Genomic DNA, 24,788 nt, shown 5'->3' on the forward strand with positions numbered 1-24,788 from the left:
TTCGATTCATTTAGAAAACATGGTTGACTGTTTTGAAATTTAGTATATATTCGTAACTATATTTCAAGATAGTACAGTGTCACAATTTTATGCAATTATCTTCGTTATTATTTAATTCGTGGTAACTAATTTCTAGTGTTTCACCGAGATACTACAGTTTTCGTAAACTTACATTCTAGCAATTAATTTTTTCTTCTTTTTAGAAATGTCTACATCTTATAAATGGGAAAATTGATTCCTTATTGAAGGGGGTACGTAATCTCATTCAGATTCATTTAGAAAACATGGTTGACTGTTTCGAAATTTGATATACACGCTTGACTATGTATATATTTCAAGATAATACCATTATCTTTATTATTATTATTTAATTCATGTGACTGTCATCTCGATAATTCATTGCTGAATCTTCTTCAAATTTTACACATATAGAGATCTCCTTCTCTCGTGAACTAGAAGACTGTCTCCGTATAATAATCAGTTGATACGTCATTGCTAGACAGATCTTTATGCAAAATAAAAATGTTCTGCCTGAATTCCAACAAACTGGAGTCTAACAGAAATTGATTTTCTCAATACATTTAATAGATCGAAAATAATATAAAAATAGTTTTAAATTCTTCGAATGTTTTTACTGGTTCAAATGGCACCTATTAATTTTTGTGTCAATCAGTGTAATTACTAGACAGCGGATCTTCGTGCAAAATAAAAATTGTCTACCTGAATTGCAACCTGGAGTGAAATAGAAAATGATGTTCTCTTTCTTAACATGTTTAAATTCATCTAATGTCTTCATTGTTTTAAATTACACTTACTCGTTCATTTCATAAATGCATCAAAACCGCGGTCTACTAATTACCATTGCCCTACCATGTCAAAAGTGTTCGCTTATCCAGTTCAGAAATCAAATTTTCATTTCTCATTGACAATACGAAAGGCATTGGTCCAATCTAGTTCCACATATACCGAAAATGAAGGTTCGTAGCCCGTAGAAATTTCTGTGCTCCACTTTTGTGAAGCACCGCAAATCCAGAGGTGTACTATTATTTTGTCGCCGAGTGTACGGTATCTACACCGAAGCTTTTACCATCGCTACAAATTGAATGGAAGGTCCGTGCTTCTCTCTTTCTCTCGCGCTCTCAGCTTCTCCCTTTTGCTCTCTCGTGACGTTTCTCGGAATTCCCACGAAGGGATTGCGCGCAGATTGAGAGCAGCGAATGGTTCTGAGTTGGAACAGAAACGTCGAGGTCCCCCGGGGGTCTGGGAGAATGATTATGACGGATGGAGCTGCGCCGGAGATTGCTCCCGTCCGAATTTGAACCGGGGCTTCGAGCCAGGCGACCTTCGAAGGTGTGCGTCTACACTGAAGAATACCTCCGAGAAGAGCGAAAGTTCCGTGGAACTTGCGGCGGGACTCTCGACCAATAAGGATCGACCTCTTCCTGTCTTACAATTTTTTAAATCAGTTTTGAAACACGCCATTGCGTGAAATTATCCAAAAAATATTCATTTTGAATGATCATTCACCATTTTAAATGGTCAATATTATTTTTGAATGCTCATTAATCATTTTAAATGACCAATATTATTTTTGAATGACCATTAACCAATTTAAATGATCAATATTATTTTTGAATGACCATTAACCATTTTAAATGATCAATATTATTTTTGAATAAAACGTCATTGAATAAAAATTCATATTTATTCAATAGAATGCTGGTCATCTGCAAATCTTAAAGAAATTGTCCAAAAATATAAATTCAGGTCATTAAAGTGATCATTAAAATCGTCATAGAACACTCGTCAATAAATCTAAAAGAAAATGTCCAAAAAAATCGTCATTTTTAAATTATCAATATTTTTTTTTGTTCACTGGTAACCACAATAAAATTCATAATAGTGATTAAAAAATAATCATTCATAATTGTCATTCATAGCCGAAATTGGTTAATTAAACGTACCATTGGAAGCGCCCGCCGGTTTTTCCGTGAACTTTCCTCGCAGGCTCGGATGGCACCCCGGCCGTTTTCCGAGCGTTACGGAAAACCCATTTCTCTCGGAAACTTTTCTTTCTCCGGCTCCCATTGCTCCTTTTCTAATTGCACGTAGAACTAACACCTCTGCTCGACAGTTCGAGGACTTCCCGCGGTCCGATCGAAGCAAGAAAGTCGAGCATGGTTCTCGTTATTTCTCGTTTTCCGGCCCCGGAAGCTTCTCCCCTGCTTCTTGCCTCGAGAACCGGCTGAAGAAGCTTGGCTAGTTCCCTCTAGCCGAGGTATTGGACGTGTCTCTAGTAGATATGCTTGTAGCATATGTTCGGCACTTGCAATGGAAAAATATTTCAAGTCTCCAGGAATCTGTTTCCTCGTTTCGAGTTTCCTCAAGTTCATCTTTACATGAAGACTGGAATTAAAAGAGAGCCAATTATTTCAGAGACACTAAAAAAAAATTACAATTTGTAGTTAATTCAACTTGAAAACAATATATATGACTTTAAATAAAAGAAAAAAATTAGTAAAACATCAGTAAAATGGAAGGAATGAAGGTCCACTTGAAAAAGGAACAAACTAATCAATTCTTAGGGACAAAATAATTTTTGAAACAGTGGCGCTTTTTAATTCCAGTCATCAAATACCTATAAAAATCCATTCGCAGCATTGTAAACATTTAAATAATTATTGTCCTAAAGGGTACGTCGATAGACAGGGTCTATTCGAAACTGTGCCGTCCATTTGATCGAATAAACGCAGATACAGGTTCCAATACGTTTCGGACACGTTCGCCCTGTATTCCTCCATTCACCATTGTTTTCTTTCCGTATCTCTCGAGCAAACTTCTCTCCTCTGTCTGTCTATCTGTCTATCTATCTGCCTGTCCGTCCGTCCGTCCGTCTGTCTGTCTGTCTGTCTGTTTGTCTGTCTCTGTTTTTTCGTTTCTCCTTGGATTGTCTCGCGCGCGCGCGTATGACATTCTCCAGAACACCACCAACACTCGCCGAGAACCTCACACTCACTTTGTTCTATGTCGGGGATATGTACACCGTTGTGTCTCTCTATCTCTCTGTCTGTCTCTCTCCTCCTTCTTATTCTCTAATTTTGTTGTGGCTAACACGGATGCTAATCCGTGGAACGAGGCAGCCTGCCGATTCCACGCTTAACGTCTCGAATATTATCACGCTTACTTTCTAGGTACGGCCCTGTCACCACCGACCATCCTGGCAGAGAGCTGCCGACGTGATTAACGAATAGTCCGCAAGTCGAAAGTCATTACCGTCCTCTTTCTCGGACCTTTCGTTGCCTGTCGCTGAACGCGATGCTGGTGAAACTCTCTTTCGAAAATGTAGCTTCACTGAAAAATGTCTCGTAACGAGTAGAAAACTCTCGGAATCAAGTGAACGAGAGGTTGCGCACCCGGAGAGGAGTCTAGTTTCAACCCTCTCCGGATAAAAAATATTAGGTCGGAGGGAAAGTTTCGTCTTGTTTTAAATAAGCAGGTAATGTTGCTTTTAATTATAAACACATGTTGCTAGTGAGTCATTGGGAAACAGGAATTAACAGGTTGTCTGAAAGATGGCGGCTAGTTGTTACAAATAGTGGAAATTATATCGTTGAATAATATTGAACATATATTTTATTACATATTTTATACGTCAGTACTCTCCCTCCAACCTTATATTTTAGGTCGACCGAAAATTCGGAAAATTTGTAAAATTTGTGTGCAGGGTAATATGATAGACTGCGGATGTATTGGGTTGGCAAATAAGTTCGTTCGGTTTTTTAGAGTAGAACAAATCACAAAAACCGAACGAACTTATTTGCCAACCCAATATATGAAATTTTGAGAAAGTGGAATGAAATAAAATCCTATTTTTAATGGGAACAGTCCTTGCAGAGCCAAAACAAATGAAAAAACGTATTGAGAACTATCGAATTTCATATTCTAGCATTTTTTGAAAATTTCCATAAGCTATAAATGCATCAAGATCCGCAGTCTGTATTTTTAGATATTGTCACTTAACCGCACAATAGTAGAATAAAAAAGAATTTCATGAAACATTCATTCAGATTTGTCTTGATACTCGCAGTCAAGGCGAAAGTGAGCCCTTCGTCGGCGTCGGCGCCTTTTAATTAGCGAGCAAAGCGCTTCGCGGAGGAAAGAGAATTTCATTTGTCGCTCTGGTAGCTTGTCGATCGTTCGGCGATGATCGAGTTATCCCGATCGATCGCGGCAACGAAAGGGTTTGCCAGCTCGTGTCGACGAACGCGGTACTTCTCGGGCTTTTTCGAGTTCGACGTGATTTTTATTTTCCACGTGTCGCGGTGCTGGCCTCCTTGAATTATTTTTTTGTTCGACGTTAACTCGATCTCGGTTCGCAATTAAGAACATCACTGGTGCGAGACACGAGTCTCGCCATCGGGCAGACACACGCGGCTACTAACAAGAAATTTATCTTCGTTCCCGGGACGTCACGTGCCGGGGCAATAAATTTTTTTATCGCCGACTATAAAAGTCCTCCGGGTTGGCCTTAATGCTATTTCTATTCGCGAGACCGTGCTACCCCGACGTGTACCCGAGAACTTCACGGAAGGAAGTTCCTCGCGCGGAAAGTTTCCCCTATCACGCTGCTTGGCCCGGTCCGACCCGGCCCGTTGCCGTCCCGTCGAAATTTACGGTGATTCCCGGGTAATTTGATCGTTTAATCGCGACAGAATATTACGCCACGAGTTTCCGCCAGTCTCCGACGTTTCCCCACACGGTTCCAAAAGGATCGGTCATAGATCGTCGATCTCCGATCGTCCTTACCGCACACCTGCCCGGCATTAGAGACCGCGAGGGCCCGAGAACGGAGAAGAGACTTTCTCACGAAGATTTCTCTCGAGGAAACAAAACTCAGGGTCCCGTCGAGAACAGACGGAACCGATCGGCAAAGCCACACAATGTCGATCGCCGTCGATCGCGCCCAAGAAAAACCGTCTCCTTGAACTCTTTCCTTGTTTTCGTTTCTCTGTTTTTACATGTCCGCGGAACGCACACAAAAATCCGGCACCTTCGCGTTCTCGAGGCGATGACTTTCGACCGTGTACGTCCAGCGAGCACACATATCTTCTCCGTTTCGTTTCAGCTTGTTTCTGTGTGTGTATGTATGTGTGTGTGTGCGCGCGCGCGCGTGTACGTGTGTGTGTTACTGTCACTCCTAAAAATTGGGGGAAATTAGGGACTAGTTGGTGATGGCCGCTTTCACGGTTTAGAAGCCGCCGACTAACACACCGTTATCTGCGGGCCGCGTCATCGGCCGATGATTGCGTGACGAGAACGCGTGCCAGGGAAAACCCGTGATTAACCCTGCAGCTATGCATTCAGGGGAGGCTCGCAGAACTCGTGAACTTTCGACCGCAGCTACTTCGTCTGCGGGGCAGAGAATTCTGGAAATATTATTTATTCTCAATCCTATTTTCGATCGAACTTTATACAACTCCAAAATAAATCAATTTTCATTCAATGAAATAACAGCTTCAGCGCGAAATGTTCATTCTGTTCTTGCTTGAAACAACAAATGTAATATTTTTCCTTCATTTCATTAAATATTCAAATATATCGGCAGTCTTATCATTTTGTACGGCACTGTAGCGAAACGTTTAATATTGAAAGTACATGCAAAGTTATAGTCCAGAAGATCAATAAAGCGCCTGATATCGCGAAAGGATAGGAATAACTCCGCCGAGTCCATTGCAGTGTCGAGTTCAAGTACTAAGTAATATCCATTTCATAAAGTGAACAATGTTACACGAAAAATGTTTCACCGCGGGGCGCATAGTTTCGAGAACAATTTAATTTCTATATTTCTATATTGATCTATTGAGGATTTGTAAATAATCATTTCCGAATTCGTGGGAGCATCTGCTCGCCGGAGTTCCGAGGATCGACGAGCTTCCTCTGTGGAACTTTTAGGGTTGACCCTCAATTGGTAGGGGTGAGCGTAGGTGTCCTGTGATTGGCCACGATCCGAAGGTTTGTCTAACCAACCACGTGACTGCCTCTCCGTTAACCCCGGTTAACCGACCACTAGAAGGAACAACGGATTAGCCAACATAAGACAATGAAATCGACGTACGCGCGTTGTTCCTGGCAGGTCGAACTTTTCCGACGTGCCTGATTCGCACACGGTGCTGACACGTTCATCAGCACACGAGGTTGTAGACGGGGTGGAATACCATCAATTGTCTTTGTTTTGTCGGGGGGAGGGTTCAATGATTCACCTGTACCCCCGACCACCCTGTCAATTGAGGGTTAACGTTAATAAATAACAAGCAACACCGTAACCGAGGAGCCCGCTAGGCTCGGTAGATCGGATTGCAAAGTGATCTTCGCTCGATCTCGATGAAGAGAATCGGGGAACTGCGTTATAATAACAGGGATGAAAAGAGTGCTCGATTTAACGGAGGATCCTCACGGAGTACCGTGAGCCTTCGTCGAAGTTGAAAAGTTGCTCGGGAATTTATTGGAAACCGAGCGGAAGTCGGGCTTTCGATCCTATTTCCTTCGAGCACTCTCGAAGCACAGATGTCATCGTGATTAATTGAATCGCGATCGGTGAAGAATATACAATCTCCTACGGTTTTTCTCGCTGTCCTCTGCTTCGAACTGGCAATTACCTGCGAAACACGGAGCCTGGCAACAAACTCCCCGATACTTTCGGCTGCTTCTCGCCCCTTCTTGTCGACGAACGTACTGTGCAAAGGTCTTCTTCAGCCGTACTACACTTTACCTTGTCAATCGACATTGTATTGTTCCATTTATACGAAAAGAATAGACAATGTATGGCAACGTGCATCATCGACAGACATTTATTCAAGTACGTGTACTTGATTTTTGTAAAATCACCAAGACTTCGGCACAGTAGTTCTTGAAATTTCATTTGTTTGTACCGTTCTGTGCATAGGCTGCAACGCCGAAAGAATATTGACGACGGCAGTATGAAGGTTCTGCTCTTACTTTTACAGTTACAGTGATTAGAGCGTCTTTATCCATAAAAATGTCGTAGAAGGGAGAAGGAAATTTATATTTTCTGTATGGCCACATTTATTTTGATGCTTAAACATTAATTACACAAACGAATCAAATTTTATTCCATTCAACACTAAACCTACCGAGCACTAAAACCGATTAAAACGTTCTACCTTACAAAAATGACAAGGCTCTATTTATTTAGATGTTGTGCAACTTTTATCACAATATGTGCTTGGATAAAGAAGTTTATCGAATCAATTTCCATGTAATCAACTTCATAATTTCAATAATTCGGAGATGAAAAATATAAAACCGGTCATTCGACCGACACTGGTAGGTTTAGTGTTAAAAAGAAAGGTGTGACATTCATTCTTGTTAGACTCTGTTAAAATCTTCGTGACGAGTCTGGCTTGTTAAAATACGGCAACACGAAGAGTGAATAATTAAAATGTTATGTTCCGATCCACGTATAGTGTGGCAAATGACCGACACCAGCCAGTAAATAAACTTTATGAAACAGTTGATGCAAAGCTTGTAGATAATTCATATGCTTGACCGGTGTGAAATATGCAAGCAACAGTTCCTTTTTCACGGCAGCTGTATTTCCCGAGGTATTCAGAGAAGTTCGGCGTTGCAGTTTTTATTCGCCACGGTATAAACCAAGAATATCCAAGACGAAAAAAAAAAAGAGAATCGAGGCTATTGGCAGCGACAGGCCTCGGTGTCGGTTACCTAGAAACTGGACGTGCTTGTTCGAAAAGAAAGGAGCAGCAGATGGAGGAGGACTACCTCCGAGTTGATTCCTGGTCGCTTCTGAAAGTTCCGTGTTTATCTTCGGAGGCACCCCGGGAAGTTTTCCCCGTAATATTTCCCGTCGTGCCTCTGTCCTGTAGGAGGCGAGAAGCGGCTGATCGTGGAAGAGAAACGGCGCGAGTCTCATTGAAACGAATAACGTTCGGGAATAAACGATTCGATTTGACATACAGTGTGGTAGCAGGAGCTAGTCAGGTGAACCGGATTTCGCGGTTAATTCTTCGCGAAGAAGAGGACCCCGTTGGAGAGATATATTTTTTCCTAGAAAGAACAAACGAAAGAAAGAGCCAAGCCCTGTAGCACGTAATCGCAGGCTCGTCGAGGACCTGAGTAATTGTTGGAGTCTTTCTGATTCTAGGGTGCTTACCATCAGCTCGGATCTGACCACCGTTCTTCAGGTGTTGAACGAGGTCGTACCTAATCTCGAGGAGGTGAGTGTTGCTACCAGAAGAGGATCACACGGGAAAAGAAACGACTCAATCGTGTGACTTTTCACATGTTTCTTGCTTCGCTGGACTCTTCAAAGACTCTTGTCACCCGAGTCGCCAGATTAACACTTGTCCCCCACCTCTACCTTTCCCTGCGACCCGGTCACGTGACCGGGTGATCTTCTCCCCTGAATTCGTGCTCCCTCCCCTGATCTGGCGACTCCGGTTGTCCCTAACGCTTGCGTTACGCTTCTTGCAGCGTGGCGATTATGGTTCAGAGTCGAGAGCCTCTCCGAGCTAGCAACTGAAAGGTCCATGATTCGTGTAGTTCGATGTCGCTTCCCCGTGGTCTTCTGGTCAAAATGTGTCTAAACAATACATCCAGAAATCTGCACTTTTAACAAGCATGAAACCAGGTCTCTTCGCCATCGGAAGAGGAATACATTATTTTTTACCACTTCAATGAGATTGAGAGATTTTTCCAAAACCATCAGAAAATAATATAATTCTCTATCGGTGATCACTGGTTCCATACTTGCGAGGTTCCTAAGGAGTTCTGATTTCCCGATTTCGATTTTGACGAGTTTTATACGAAGATACTCGATATCTTTAAAGATTTAAGAGTCAAAAAATTGTGGATGTTCAATGCTCTGTAACCGGATCGACGTAATAGCATCGTCGAGTTTCACAAGAATTCGTCAGGATCGAAATCAGACCGGCAACGGTGCGCGCCAGTGCGCCCGTTTGGCGAAACGGTATCAGAGCCGAGTGCAAGTACAATCTCGCGACTGGACGTGCTAATCAAAGAGGCTCGTTAGTTTCCCGAAAGCAGAGCGAGTGTTTCATAAAGCGTGGTCGTTCGCAATCGCCTCCATTAATCACCGGGAACGGCTCTTGTTCTCTGTACACGGTCTTTGCGAAGCACTCGGCTGTTTCCCGAGAGCGACGAGAAACGGAGACTACCAGAAATAGCAGGTGGAGACGTCGAAGAGCGATGCGCTAATGGTTCGAAAATAATTTCCAGAACGGATCTCGCCATGGCAGCGATGAGATCGACGTGCGCATGCTGGTGCATCAGAGTCAAGCTGGATGCATCATCGGCAAAGGAGGGCTAAAGATCAAGGAGCTGCGAGAGGTGAGTCATATTCGCGTAATTCTCTTCGGGATTGTCACGTTCGACGCGACCGTCAAGGCCTCACGCCCGCGAGACTCTCGGCTCCTCGCGATTTATGCTCGCGGATTCTTTTCGGCGATGTTATATGCGCCTCGCGTAACCTCGTCGATCCCGCTTAACTCGCGGAACTGGGTTAAACTCGAGATCGCCGGTATTAAGATCGTCGCGCGCCGCCGGTGATTCGCTGATAAATCTGGAATTCACCGAGTCGCCGAGGACAACGAGGAAATTATGCTTCTCGCGAGGCCATCGCGGGACAGCGCGCGCGTTCGATCGGGATCCAGAAAATCGGATTAGCCGCGGAAATTCGACGCGCGACAGCCTGTCGAAAACTGGAACGTTGCGGGAATTCTGTATCCCCGGTCTCTCGTCTCGGTATTTTTAGAAAGATAAGATTCCGAGAACGGTGTCTACCGCTCGACAACGCTTAAATATTGACTCTTCTGTATGGGCATACTAATCAACGAAAGTGGCCGTAGAGTCATACGGGTTGCCAGACAATTTGCAAACGAAGTTATTCACAGACGTAATACACCCAGTTAGCAATCTGCTCTTGATTTGCCCCACGAGTTTCCCACCAAAACTTGACAGAATTCCATGCTAAATTGATGGCAGATGGAGGAGAAATCTTGTCCTCTTGTAGAGGGCAGGTCGGTCACACTGAGAGCAGTCCTAACACCTTGCTTTAAGAGTAAATATCTGGCAAAATCATTGTCATTATTTCAAGTTTCATAAAAATGTAAATTATTGAAGCAAGTTTGGCTGATTGGACGTTCGATCTCGATAATCAGAATGGCCTAATCGAATTCTTCCTGGTATCGTTCGAATTAATTAAGAAATGGGTTAACCTGCGTACGGTGAATGGGGCCAGCAAAAGCATGGCAACCGAAAATGACAATCAAGTCGCTTTTAATTAGCGATCTGTCGTCGGGGGATGGGAGCAGGCGGAGATTTTATGTAACAGCGGTGGCCGCGCCGGGTCACGGCGGAATATGCAACGTGGCCAAGTGGCTCGTTACGTTTTCGCGTTCAGAAGAGGCGAAACCGAACGATGCAGACCTTTTGTCCCGGGCCGAGTCGCAGCGAGCCTCTCGAGCCTCGGTGACTTTCCAAGCTTTGTCGGCTACCCCCTCCCACCCTCTCGTCTCTTCATCCCTCGATCTTGACACACTCGTGCGCGTCTCTTGGATCGCGGCGCACCTTCACCGACGGCGGAAACGAACGTCGCATTCAAATCGCCGGAACAGCTCTCTCGACAACTGTGTTCTCGCCGGAAATCAGAAAAGTATTATTGTAGAAATCAACCGAACTCATTTAGGGGTTGTCGGCGGTCTGCTAGGAAAACTATTGCAGTGGAACCTCGTGGGCACAAGGTAGCTGTTAGTATAAACGAAGTACAGTTTTTCTCGACTTGAATTTTTTAAATTAAATTTTAAACGCGTTGCTCTTCGTCAATTTCAAATTTCGTACGCCTTCAGGGTGTAATATCCGTCAGAACATGGGAACTAACTTTTTAAAATAAAGTGCAAATGTCCCTAGGTTGTTTTCTTACTTGGTCCAGTTAGTCGAACAAAAATTTTATCGATCTGTTCCAAATGTAAATTTTAGTGTCACGAAAATTTTGATTATACTTCATTGCACCCCGCAGGGTTACAATTCTTACAACAAGGCCGCGGATTTTTATGCAAAATAAAAATATCCTGCATTTATTGCGGGAAACAGGAATCAAATACACATTGACTTCATCCCTTAACGATTTTGTCGCAGTCGAAAAACATATTTACAATTTTAACATTTCTGAAAGAACAAATCAGGAGACTGTCTCGACTTCCGGCCCACGTTGACGACGCTGTATCGGTGCGCAAAATGAATTCGCGACTTCCCGAAGTAATGAGACGGAGGGAGGGGTAGGGGCGAGACATATTCGGACTGAAGTGAACGGCGATTCAGCCTGTTCCAGTTGCGTGGGAGGGAACGCCACGCGTCGAGAGGGTCTGTATCGGGGCGAAAAACCGGAGAAAACCGTGCGCCGGCGATAATGAAAGCGGCCGCTGCAAACGATGCCGGCGCGCCAACGACCCCTTTTCCTCTTTCTCTCTCTCTCTCTTCTCTCCTCTCTCTACCAACGGAGGGACGAAGACGTGGCACCGCCACTCGGCGACGTCGCCGCTCGTTTTATTTCGACTCGCAGTTGGGAGGGGGTGACTTTATTGATTCCTTTTTTCCCGTGTAACACGAAGATTTCATCCCTCTCTACCTTCGCCTTGCTCTCGGAACGGTTTTAAAGGGGCGGTTATCGTTCTCAACCCTTCCGATCCATTCCTCGATACGATATTTGTATCCCGAGGGTATTTATCCCGTCTCCGAATCTCTCTTCTCTCACAGAGTATATGTGCGCCTCGTTCACAATGGGCAAAAATTAAAAAGTCAACTTTCATTTCGGTATCTAACCCCCTTGCCGTATTTTAACGAGGCACACTCGTCACGAAGATTTTAAACAAAGTATAACAAATATGATTGGTACACCTTTCTTTTCAAATGGAATAAAATTTGATCGAATTAAGCATTGAGATAAATTTTCTTTTCACTTCTACGACATTTTAGAGGAATTTTAGTCACTGTAACTGTAAAGATATCGATACGGCTAGGGGTTAAAGCCTTCAGGGTTCGTAGATATCTAATTCGAAGGTAAATAATCAGCTTGAACTTCAAGGCCAAAAGGTTAACAATTTTTTGTTATAAACTCAATAGTTCTTTTAGAAAATTATGGTAAAGTCTTTTGTATTATCAAACTAATTTTATTCGTACTATATTTCCATCCCCCAGTCAAATGGAGTTTACGTCAGATGGAGAAATTATTTCTTTGTCTCGAAAATCAGTTCGATAATGAAGAAACTTCCTCATAATTTTTTATCAAAGATTGATGACCTTGAAATTGACGTTGCTTGAAACAATTTCTTTACACCCCGAACAAAAGATACATACTCGTCCCTGGGCGTTTAGGATGTCTCCGCAACTATACCGGTAACGCTGGCGAATTTTTCGGACGGTTCCGCGCTGGCCCTGATCTTTTCCGTTTTCCTCGATTAAGGTCGCGGTTTCGGCAAGTTCGCGGAATTTCCCGAACAAAGGAAAGTCGAAGAGCATTGCCGCGTTTTGAGGACGGGGTCTGACGAGCGACGTGTCAGCTCGGCTGTGAACTTAATCTCAACTTTAATGGTCTCGCGGTTCCCCGATCCGTTTTCCTCGTTTTCCACCCTCTCTCGTGCTCGACACTGTCGCCGATCAGTCCCTCTCCCACTCTCTCGTATTCGTTCACTCCTCTCCCTGGCGTTCTGTCAACAATAAGCAGCGCTATTTCGGCGTTCTCTCGAGCGCCCTTAACGCGTGCAATATTTCGAGTATTTCGGCTGGAGAGACGCTACGTCTCGTTTATTGTGATACCTTCCGGAATCCCCGCTGCGGGATATACACCTCCGGCCTCTCCACTCGAAGCAATAAACCTGGTTGTTTGCGCACGTCGCGCCGCGTATCGCCTCTTACCCCACTGATTTTCTTGATACGAGAAACACGATGGCAAGTGGTTGTTTCGCGCCGATACGATTCTGGGTAATAAGCTCGAATATGTTCTTCGATCAACCCCTTATACTTACAGAACATCAACCCCTAACACAACAGTCTCAAAGTCGATCAATCTATACGGCCCGTGGCGGACGTCCCAGTAAAAGGGGGTGATTCTACATAAAAGAATCAATTGCAAAATTTGCCACCGAACAAACGGACAAACAAACAAGAAAGCGAGCTAATAAAAACGTGGTAAAATGAAATTTCACTTCTGATCTTGACAAAAAGCACAAAAATAATTCTTGTTATTATTTTTCATTATTGATGGGACTTTGACCAACATATTCGTGGCATTTTTTCTAATGAAAATGATACCAAATATGATACAATCCCAATTATATTTACTTGTGTAATGAACGACGAAAGTTTTCGACGCAAAGAAGGACAGAAGACAAAGTACTTCCCATACGCTGTTCCTCCTTGCGTTCGAAGCTTTCATCGTCCATTACACAAGTAAATATCATCGGAATTATATCATGTTTGATATTATTTTCATTAGAAAAATGCCACGAATATGTTGGTGAAAGTTCCATAAAAAAATAATGATAAATAAAGAAGTTTTGTCATTGGATTAGTGTTGTCTCACCGATATACTCGAGCCGTATGATGTCGTACTTCTCGGCGACCGAGGCCTCCCGAGTTTCTCGGCCCCTCAAGGGGGTACACCCCGCAGAAGTGGGGATAGTTCTGGGACACTTATCGGCCAGACATTTGGGACATTTCTCGATAAAATATGATATCCAAATATGATAATTAGACAGCAGATTTTATGCATTTATGAACATTAGAAAAATTTATAAATACTATTACATCATTTTCAATCTATCAAACATACTAAGTGAGAAAATTAATCTAATGATAACTTTAATTGCAATAGACGCTTCACAATTCAACGAAATTTAATTAGAACCTTTCCAGAACAGTATTCTTCTAGGGGTGCGATATTCCTCGAACTGAAGCTCGTTAGTTCTTTATCAATACCTCGCATACGTCATGTTTAGCAGTAATTGGTTCGAATAAATGAGGCTTTGCAGTCAATATGCGGGTCTAGATGAACATCTAACTTGCACACGTGGAATTGTCGATCGGAAAAAAAGAACGAATTTTCAAAGCAACCGCGATGGCGTTGTTGAGGGGGGAGCATCGCGTGTATGCGCGTAGCAGTGCGTGTGAAAACACACTTTCCCGATGGAACACGCGGCCAGCCGGTTCCTCGGGTGCGTGCACGCTTAAGGGTGCAGACTCTGCTCCAATTCAAATGTAGTAATACACTCACTAAATAGGCATGTGCGTACACTAGAATTGCATGGGCTCCGATTATTACAAACTACGTCTCGAAAACGCAAAAACTGGATTCGTGAGGGGAGACACAAAGGGGAGACTTTATGGGTGTGTATCCGTCATATTCCGCAATGTGCACTCTTTCAGAATATTTTCGGAAACATTCTGGTTATTCGAAGCCACGCAAATAAACCTTTAATGGCAACGTATGCACTCTTTCAAAACATTTTTTAAAACATTCTGGGCATTCAAAGCCGCGTAAATAAACATTGGATAGCAAGAGATATGCACTCTTTCAGAAAATTAATTTTCGGAAACATTCTCGTCATTCAAAGCCACGTAAATAAACCTGGGAGTGCAAGAGATATGCATTCTTTCAGAAAATTAATTTTCGAAAATATTCTGGGCATTCAAAGCCGCGTAAATAAACATTGGATAGCAAGAGATATGCACTCTTTCAGAAAAATTAATTTTCGAAAACATTCTGATCATTGGGATCGCAAGTTGACTAGCTGGACACACTTTTTTAAACTTTCAACGACATCTAGTTACCTAATCAACGTTACCTAGTACCAACATGGGGCTACCACCCCAGAAGAGGCGTCCAAGGCTAGTATGAAATTCTGCGTGACAGATGCGTTAGTTCCGTGAGTTACGTCGTCGCCGATGAACTTTCCGTGTTCCCGTGTAATCGGGCGTCGCGTACACGGCGGGGGTGGGTAGCGCGCACGCAAAATTAAAACCGTTCTTCCCGGGAAGCTCGAAATTAATTCGAAGAAAGCACACCGGATGATTATGCACACGCGATGCCTTTATTACGTGGCGCCGGTGTTTTGTCTGCGTCTGATAGCAAACGCCTGTGTCCGCGAAAGAAAAAACTGCGAGGGACACGAAGCCAAACGAAGTTTCATTTTCTACAATGCAACAATGTATGCTTGTAATGATTAGTATGCAGGAAAGTACAAACCGTAAACGTTCTTTATATACGACCCGGTGAAACCAGGAGAGAAAACCGCCGGGCAAAATTTCGAAAACCGGCCGGCAGGCAGGCCATTCTTCCTGGCACAGTTGCACTGGTGCAAAGGGCCAGGTAGCTTCGTCCTTTTGGCGCGGAGGTGAAACAGACGCTTCCACTGGCCTCTTTAATAGCGGGCCTCCAGGTTTTCTCGGGCTCTCGGGCAACACGTGTTGCTATGGGCAGTTCTCGAGGGTCCACGCGGCACGCAATCCGAACAGGTGCTAGCGAGCCAGGTAACGGACGGTTTCTAGCAGCTGCCACGCCAGGTGCAGCTGCCTCCTCCCCGGACGTCGTGACACGCGGCAACAGGAGCTTTTCACGTGCCCGCACCTTCTCCTTCCGATTTCCCCCTGGCCCCTCCAGGCCCTAGGAAACGCGTCGCCCCTTATCTACAATTTTCCGTCCCTTTTTTCCCCCCTGCATTCAGGGACACGCCAACTTCCTCGAATGCTCTCCGTGCCTTTGTAAGCGGACACCGTCGCCGGCCAGGTGACTTTAGCGTCCATCCCCGGCTTCCTTTTTTGGAAACGGATACCTTCGACTTCGATCGACAACCTTTGAAAACCTACCAGCAGTTTTCGAGTTCTTGTACGGATTCCTCGAGAGACGATTCCGCTTCCTGTCTACGTGTGCTTGATCTCCGAAGTGAAAAAATTGATGAAAAATTCGCCGGTTTCGTACGCAAACGAATTAGCATTTGCGGAATGGTTTGCGGTCGGCTTAACTCGGACATTTTCGGAAATTACAAGCCGATGAGAGGTTCTCGGAAACTCGGGACCAGCCGGAAACGCGTGTCCAACCCTCGTCCCCTCTCCAACGGACCGCACGCCACGCAACTTTCCCTTTTCCCGGGGGAGGGACGAGGCTGGCCCGAGCCACCGATGCAAAGCTGCACGTTAAGACCTGAATAATGAAAAGCAGCCGCGGGTAATTCCCTTCGTGGATGAATGAAAGTGGGTGGAGTCTGAATCGCGGCTGAAACGGAATCAGGGGCGCATGACAGTCCTTCGAACCCTCTGCCTTTTCAGTTCTCGGCCGGTCGTCCGCGCGAGAGGGTCTTCGACTTGTCCTCCGTGTGTGCTACCTTCGGCCGGTGTTTCCTCGATCCTCAACCCTCGTGATATACGCGAGCTTATCGTCCTTGTTGTGCACACGATGACAATAACCGGATTTCGGTGTTTCCCAGGATTTCTCGCTGCCTCTGGTACGTAATTCTTCCTCTTTTTCTGAAAATTATTCTACCTTTTTGGAACACATATTATATCATCTTTGAACGATATTTATCGTTCAGTCTTCTCGACTATGCACCGCTGTACAAGCTACTTGCTAGCACGTGCTGAATAATTTCCAGTTTTTTACGTCGTTTTGAATTCGTTTTTGCATTCTCTTCGTTGAGTTTCATTATTTTCACCGGCTCCACCAGCTAGAGTTTTCCGTGGCTCGTCGTTTAACCCTTTAATCGTGCAACTTTTCCTCCCATCGCTCGCGTTGGACGTACTTCAAGGTGAATAGAAACGGCTCGATTATGCTCGCCGATAAGGCACGCGAGTTACGCGTTACTCATAGCGGTGGAAACATTGTTGAAACTGTAAATGTATAAGTACTTGAAAGATCGTCTTATAAATCCTAACAGGTTGAACGTGTAAATCTTTTCGCGGACGATTTACGAAGCACGCGAGTCCCGTGTAATCTTGCTGTAACTTTGAACGGATTTTTTTTCGAAACTTTTGCGTTCTTTTTTTCTTCTTCAGTTTTAGTCTCGGTCGGTTTTGAAGTTACGTAGTTGGAAGTTCGCCGGTCAAAAGAGAGGAGAGTTCTTAAGTGATTTCTTTTCGCCCTCCCTTTTGTTTCCCTTGTTATTGTTGGACGCGACTCCTCGGGTCGGAAAAGTTTTCCGCGAAACAGGTTGTAATTGGACGGGCCATGCTTTACCCGTCCCGTTGTCGGGTCTCTCTCTCTCTGTCTCTCGTTGCTCCTTTTAACTCTCTGATGGTTTTGGCTTTCTCGGTTTCCGTGGCGTGGCACAATGCCTCCGCTATTCCACGAGGATTTTCGCGAAAACACAGAAATAGAAACGAAAGGGTGTCGTTCAATTCCGTAATGGAAGGATGACTAGTCTGCGATCAATTTGTCCTCCAGTTCCATTAACCTCTATTTAACTTTTCCTCCCTCTTCCTTCGTATTTTTGTCTATTCAAATAGCATTTCCGTATTTTATTCTGGTTCTCCAATATAAAATCGGCAATTTCATGCTTCCGGGTTTTTTACAAAATCGATTTTGCAGCCAAAAATTCTGAAATAATTCACCGTCGTGTGTGCTGTTGGCAGAGTTGGGCAAAAATGTTATTTAAATAAAAATTTCGAATAAAGTTGATTTAAAAACCCACTTGGAAAAAACTGCCCTTGTTCGAAATTTTTTGCTCAACTCTGGCTGTTGGCTAGAACGTTTATGAATTTTTTCGTAATTCCATTGAACCGTGCTCACCCTGTAACTGCCCTTGTAGTAAGCGAGTGTCTTAAGAATAATTAGTGTGCAACGAAAGTTTCTCTACTGAAAACTTGAAGCAACGAAATCGCATCTGCATGATAAACTTGGCCCCGATTTACGTATCTGTGACAATTGCAATCTCCACAATTACATCAACGTAGGCTGCATTCCTCGTTCCCGCGGCAGCGTCTCGTGAAAATTAGATTCGTCTAATTTGCCTCTAACAGCGCATGATTGTGGGTAATTCGATCGGAAAATCAGTCGGTTAACAACTCGAATTAACCCGAATACGTGGAATTCGTGTAACTTGCCTCGACGAAGATGATGATCATCCGAGTAGGTGGCAGTTCGGCGTGCAAATGAACGGGAATGGAAGCCGAAGAAGTGGGCAACCGCGGATTCCCAGTTGCGTTTCCGGTCGAGGTGTTGAGAAAACGAGCGAAACTGCTCCTTTTACGACCATCCTTCACGGGAGGGCCCGCGTCGATGTTATCGGCTTCCTCTTCCGTGCGAAAGCGTTACGTACACGCGTGTCTCTGCTTGTTTCGATGCAAGAATTGAAACAGAATTATTTTCCCAAGCTCATAAAAACGTGCACGCGATCGCAATTTGGGTTCGGAGTACTTCGGGAACGAACCGATTGGTCCATCGACTGTAATTTTAGCAGCACGACTAAAGTAGACCTTCTTCCTGAATTAGGATTCGTCGAACTCCTCGATTTTCGCGGCTAGTGTCTCGTTCCGCAGTGGTTCGAAACCGTGAAAAACGCGAACTACGTTATCTGATGACGTAGAACCAGATTTTAGAGTAATTTATTTTAGTGATTTAAACTATCTCCAATCACAAATATATTTTTTCACTCTCATCAACGCTCTGGAAATAAATTCTGAGTGACTAGTTAAAATATCAACGACATCGAAAATTCGACATGAGTTCGTGTTTTCGCGGTTTCGAGCCACTGTGCGTCCCACCTCGAGGCAACGGCCCGCGACGATAATCCGGGTATCGTGTCCGTGATCGTCTCCGCGTTTCTCCCGTGATAATTGCATAACGCGGACTCGTGACGGAAGGTCGCGGCGTCAAAGTTCAAACGGCTCACGTGAAACCTCGACGTCTCTTTCCTCGTCCACCCCCTGTTGAAGGGGCGGCGGAGTGTCGAGGCGAGAGAGGTAAGCGAACCGAGATCTCGCGTGTCATTTCGCCATAATTCTCGCCGGCAATTTATGCTTTTCGCGGAAAAGCTGTCGGGGCCGTGGTAGCCGAGTTAAAAAGAAGCGGCGGCGGCGGGGCGGGGGGTGGCGGTTGGCAGGAACGGTAGAGATGCGAAAAAGGAACCCCCGGACCACTTTGCCGGGGACAATATCGTATGTCTTAGCTACTTCGTAAAATAAACACAGCGACCCTCTTGCTCCGCGGGCCGCCTCACCCGCCACCCCTTTCGCAGGCTACATTTTCATACGTTCCATCCATCCGCGTTCCCTTCGACCCCCTTCGGTCCCCTACGGCGGTGTTTCGCGAAAGGTAAACTCTCTCCGCGTTTCCCTCGGTCGGGTTCGTCCTTTCGCTCGTCTTCTCCGCACTTATGATTTTCTTCCACGGTTGCCTTGGCTCTCTTTGTCCTGCTCGACGACGACGCTCCACCCCCCCACCCTTCCCCTCAGCTCTCTTAGTTACTTTGCCTTTTCTTTTTTTATCCCGTCGCGCGCGGGCGCGCTCTCTTTAGTCTCGTGTCAGGATTCCGAGAGAGGAATCTTCTCCATCACGCTCCAGCGCCCTCTTTGTCCTGCGCCTTCTTCATTTAACCCTATCCCCTATTCGGCCGCCAACAAACAGTCCTCGCGAAGCTTTCCACCCCTCTACCATCCCCTGTCCACTCCGCCGTAATTTCTGTCTAATTCCTATTTATTTCGCCGCAACCCCCCCGCGCTAACCGTCCCGCGTTTAATTTCATCCCCTCCCCCAGTTATTCGCGCCACTCCTCGATTCCTCTTCCTCGATTTCTTCTGTTCTCTCTCACTCTGTATTGGCTACCGTTCGAAGGAGTGGGATTCTCGACGAGAAGACGTCCACCAACCCCGCGATTCAACCTTGCCCTCCTACCACACTCTTACTTAAGCAGCCAACCGCACCGATGTGCTTAAAGACTGTTTATTAAAAAGCTTTTAGCGATATTAGACTGGCCGCCATCGAGCTTGCTCCTTGCTCGCTTGTTTCCGTGCTGAAGACGCGCGGGAACGTCCCTGAATTCGCAGCCGTCGTGCCTCGCGTTCCAAGAAAAATGTTAGACGCTGGTGAACTCGAATTGCTCCGAGGTATTATACGCTAGAACGAACATCGGCTGCGGGAGCACCTTTGCATCGGAATCGTATCTGAAGACTCCGATCAGGCGTCTCGGAACCCGTCGACTCTGCGCACCTGTCGCCATCTGCTCTGTCCACCTGAGCTTCGGTTCTTGTCAGTCGACCAACGATAAAGCCTTCTCAGAGAATTCTATCGAGATGCTAAAATTAATTAGTGAGACTAAATAAATCTTGTTCATTAAATCTTTGCGGACGTATATTTTTTTTCAAATATTAAAGAATATATTGCTCGCAGAAGTAGATCATGTATCAAGGTCTTGTAAAATATACAATATATTGTATCGTGTACGTAATTACTAGACTGAGGATTTTATGCATTTATGACATAAATTGGCACGTACAATTTCAAGCAGTGGACATGTTAAAAATATTTCAGGACATCAATGTTATTCGTTTTAGTTTAATCGGATAATTAAAAGAAGAATACAATTTTTATTTGGCTCCTGTGTCCTGCAATCAATGCGAACATTTTTTATTTTCCATAAAGATCCGCAGTCTAGTAATTACATTATTTCTCTGCAACTTTCGGAATTGAATCATAGAATTTTGATATAGAGCATATATGTAGAGCCGACGCGTAAACATAAATAGAAAGCGTGAGGTACGTTAGCGAAGTATCGGAGCAACGCTTATGCACAAGTGAGGTCGCGATCATGATCAAGAATCAGAGTAGAAGCTACGTTGAAAAGTTAGGTGGATCAAGCGAAAAGAAATGATCGGAGTCTCGTACCCGGTGCCCGACCTCGGCGCGTCCGTCTTCTTTTGCGTTTTCTTTTCTCGACCGGTTTGGAGCCAGCTGCCAGCTGTCTGAGCTGCTCGATTCTTTCTTTTTTAAATTAATTATCGCGAGGGAATAAGTGCCGGCTATTTGAGTAGGCGGACGAAAAAACATCAATTAATGCAAACGACCCGTCGTGCCTTTAATAACTCTTTGATCACGGCTTCAGTTCTTCAGGGTGGACTGCATAAATGAGATCGGTGTTCAAGGGTATTTCGGACGCTTTAAACTGACATTGATTTATTCGTAACGGGTTCTAATAAAACAAAATTAGCGGTGCTCTTCTGCGTAATAGGACGAAGATCAGCGAGGATCATGTACTCGAGTGAAGTGGGCTCGCTTTCGCCCAATTACCGCGGACCGTGTTGCGTGAACAAAAGTGCGCGCTCACCGAGTTTTCCGACACCTGTGGCGAGTGCATCGAGTGCAGCGGTGCATATTCCCTCGGTCCGCAGCTAATTGCCGTATTCTCGCGCCATTGTTGGCCGATCCACGTGCGCGCGATCCCTCTGCCCCCTCCCCTTTCTCTCTCTCCTTCCGGTAGAAAGTGACCGTGCGGTTAATCATCGCAAGCGTGACTTCCGGCCAGTCTCGGCGGGTCCTACTTTCTTCTCGTTGATGCGGTTTACCGTGCCGACCCGACTCGACCCGGCCCGACCCGGCAGAGCGGGTGACACATGTGAAAAGCCGCATACCCTTCCTGCCCGATCGACCGCCATCTGTTCTCCTCGCGGCGCCCACTTCCGCTCGTCGGTCAACCGAACTCTTCGAACCGCCACCCTCTCCTTCCTCCATCCTGGTTTCCTTCGTTCCTATTGCCCACCCTCTGCTTCCCCCACGCTATACTTTTTTCACTGCGATCTCTCGTTAATACTTGTTTAAAATAGTAAAAATATTAGAAGAATTTTTAATAACACTGTTGTATTACTTTCAACCTATCGAACGTATTAAGAGAAAGAAGATAAATTTCCACTTTACTCCAGACTGTTAAATATTACTACTTTAACTCGAAAATTAAACATTTCTTCCGACCTGAGAGTAATTCCATTTTTATATTAATTTTTTTCTTTGTATGAATATAAAATTGATATAATATCTCGTACAATACTTAAATGTTTAGTAATTGAGAGAGATTAGATATCAACATGTATTTAATAATGTCAACAATATTTTTGTGTTTGGAGAGAAAATTGTAAGTGATCTCTGTGATTTAAATGAATCACGAATCCTACGTTCAAAGATTTTTACATCTGGCATAACTCTGCGTATACTCATATACTCTGCGTATAGTGTAACCGCACTCCAGACTAATAAAAAAAACTTTTCAAAAACCACGCTTAGATTAAAATGCACTAAATATGAGAAAATAAATTTTTTAGACATTAGTGACTATAGATAAAAGAGTGGAGCGCCCACGGAGATTACGTCAATATAGTTCAGCGCTCCACGCTTTTACTTATAGTCACCAATGTCTAAAAATATGATTTTCTCATATTTAGTGCATTTTAATCTAAGCGTGGTTTTTGAAAAGTTTTTTTTATTAGTCTGGAGTGTGGTTACACTATACGCAGAGTGACTGCTAAAAACACCAACGTGAAAGTTGATATTTGTCCATTGTGAACGGTGCTCTCCCGATAGTTAATTCCTGGCACAATAAGATTCCCGTGCAAGAGCCTGGCTATCGCAAGAGACCGTACTGACCCGAAAGCTGCCCTCTCGCGGAAGACAGTATTTATGAATACGATTTTGAATGCAGGCCTTTTTCGAGCTGTCTTTACCCGGCGAACAAAGTGCACGACATAAAAGGCGGTCTTTCCTCGATCGATGTCAAGTATTCAATCAACAACGGGTCGCTTGTTCTCGATCAACGGAAGACGAACGGAGGATTCTTTGTGTCGCAAAGGGTTGAAAGGCATTATTAAACACGCTGGACGGAGACAGACGAGAAGGGCTGGAGAGAGGGACGCATTGATTCAACGGGAGACACAAGAATCGATCTAGTATTTCGATCGATTTTCCTTAGTTCCGCATCGCTCTTTCTCTCTTTCTCGTCAATTATTCTTCTTTGGAAAGTTCTCCTCTCCCCGTCTCGTAAAGGAGAGATCGAACCCATTTACGTTCGCGATTCACGAAGAATCGCCTCTATTTATTCGACGGAAATTCAATTACTTATCGCCACGTGTACCGTCTTCCTGTTTCGCGAACGGCAAAGTCCCGACGAGTGCATTACGCGATTGTTAGCGCGATTCAATTCGAATCGAGCCGACTTGACGGCGTCTCTGGTCGAGTTCCTTGGTGGTTCGTTTCGTATTCACGACGCTCCTCTAAGAAATGGTTATACGAACGAGTACGTATTACAGGGTATTTTCTATGCGCTCGTCGGCGTTTCGCCATTCAACCGGGACACGTATGAACGACCGAAACGGTCGTTTCTCTTCCATCCAAAGTCTCCCTTCGATTTTCCGTAGACCCCTTCAGCGACCTAACGCGCGCATTGTTAAATTCTCCCGGTCTAGTTGACGCCGACGGTCGGCCCGTTTCGTTAACATCGACGATCTTTTTCCAATTAGCGACGACGATCCGCAGACCTTCATTTGCCAGCGTTCGAGCGCATAACCGAGCCAAAAATGTTATTCGAGCTCAACTCGCTTAACCGTTTCGCCACGCTCGCTGAACAGCTATCAGCTGAACTATTGACACTCCACTATCGGAAGCTGCTGGCGCGAGTCCGATTGCGATTCGCCAGATACACTCAATCCAATAGAGAGTCTAAATGAAGCGATCATTTCGTGAAAAAAAGATAGTGCAACAATGATGGCCTCATTTTAACGCTTGAAGACTTCGTCATTCTGCCCAAGCTCGATACAAGTGACTCTGCAAATATTAAAAAAATTCACGATGAACTTGAAGATTGAAGCTTCCCCTTTGCAATCACGTGAGAAAACTTGCCGTACGATTTTTTGGAACCGTGTTATTCAACTTTGAATGAGGTGTTATGCCAAGGTTAGGTGAAAATAACGTGCTCCATGAGGTCTTCACACTTTCGTGTAGAATTTTGAATTCGAGCCTCATTTTGTTCTATAAAATAATTTTTAAAAAACGTGCAATAATTTTTAAGAGGTCATTGCAAGGGTGGGCTTCAAATTCGTGGATACAACCAATAAAATTAATTTCCAATGTTTTTACAGTTTCCTATCGGTGACAAATTAAAAATATGTTCTAAAATAATTTCGCAAAATTTCCTCGACTCGTTAAGATCACTCGATTAATCGTTCACGACTGATCTACATCCCCATCCAGGATCCGCATTGGACGGTCGAATCTATACAGTGTTGGTAGCATTAGCGAAATTTCGTGGTGGAAAAGCAGAGCTCCTTTTGCGAGGTTTACGGCGTCCTATTCCTCTCTCTCTGGGTCTAAAGAGTAGATACAGACCCGCGGAGGAATCGTATCGATCGGATCGCGTCGCTTTCCCGAGGCTGCCGCTCATTGAAAACTTATAACGAGGCTTTTGCGATGCGAGCCATTCGGATGCAAATGCCTGCTCGGCTTTCTTCTTGACGATTCGCTTGGGAACGACTGATTTAACGATTAGGACCGTGGAGGGAGGCTGCGGTTCGAGCACAGGTCAAACGCCGCCAACGTTTCTCGAATTGTCGTTCCGATCCGACGAATTGATCTTCTTCTTTACTGTTCTGCGTGCAACCGAGTCGTCTTCCGCCTTCATTAGCAGATTCAGATTCTGAAGTTTGCTTCTCTTGGGACGGTACTTATTCAAAGTAACTAATTTTGTCTTCGTTCATTCGTTCTTAAA

At 44.6% G+C, this 24,788-nt stretch overlaps 1 protein-coding gene across 8 annotated transcripts in view; it reads left to right on the plus strand.

The window, feature by feature from the left end:
• The window catches only part of Hnrnp-k (Heterogeneous nuclear ribonucleoprotein K), a 137,990-nt gene that overhangs the window by 89,016 nt on the left and 24,186 nt on the right, over positions 1-24,788 (plus strand). For all 8 annotated transcript variants that reach the window (XM_076432183.1, XM_076432185.1, XM_076432187.1 and 5 more), the window contains 2 exons: positions 8,183-8,255; positions 9,277-9,387. In XM_076432183.1, the coding sequence (XP_076288298.1) occupies positions 8,183-8,255; positions 9,277-9,387 (184 nt within the window). The remainder of the gene's footprint in view (positions 1-8,182; positions 8,256-9,276; positions 9,388-24,788) is intronic.

Source organism: Lasioglossum baleicum, chromosome 10 (assembly GCF_051020765.1).
Source record: "Lasioglossum baleicum chromosome 10, iyLasBale1, whole genome shotgun sequence".
Taxonomy (NCBI): domain Eukaryota; kingdom Metazoa; phylum Arthropoda; class Insecta; order Hymenoptera; family Halictidae; genus Lasioglossum; species Lasioglossum baleicum.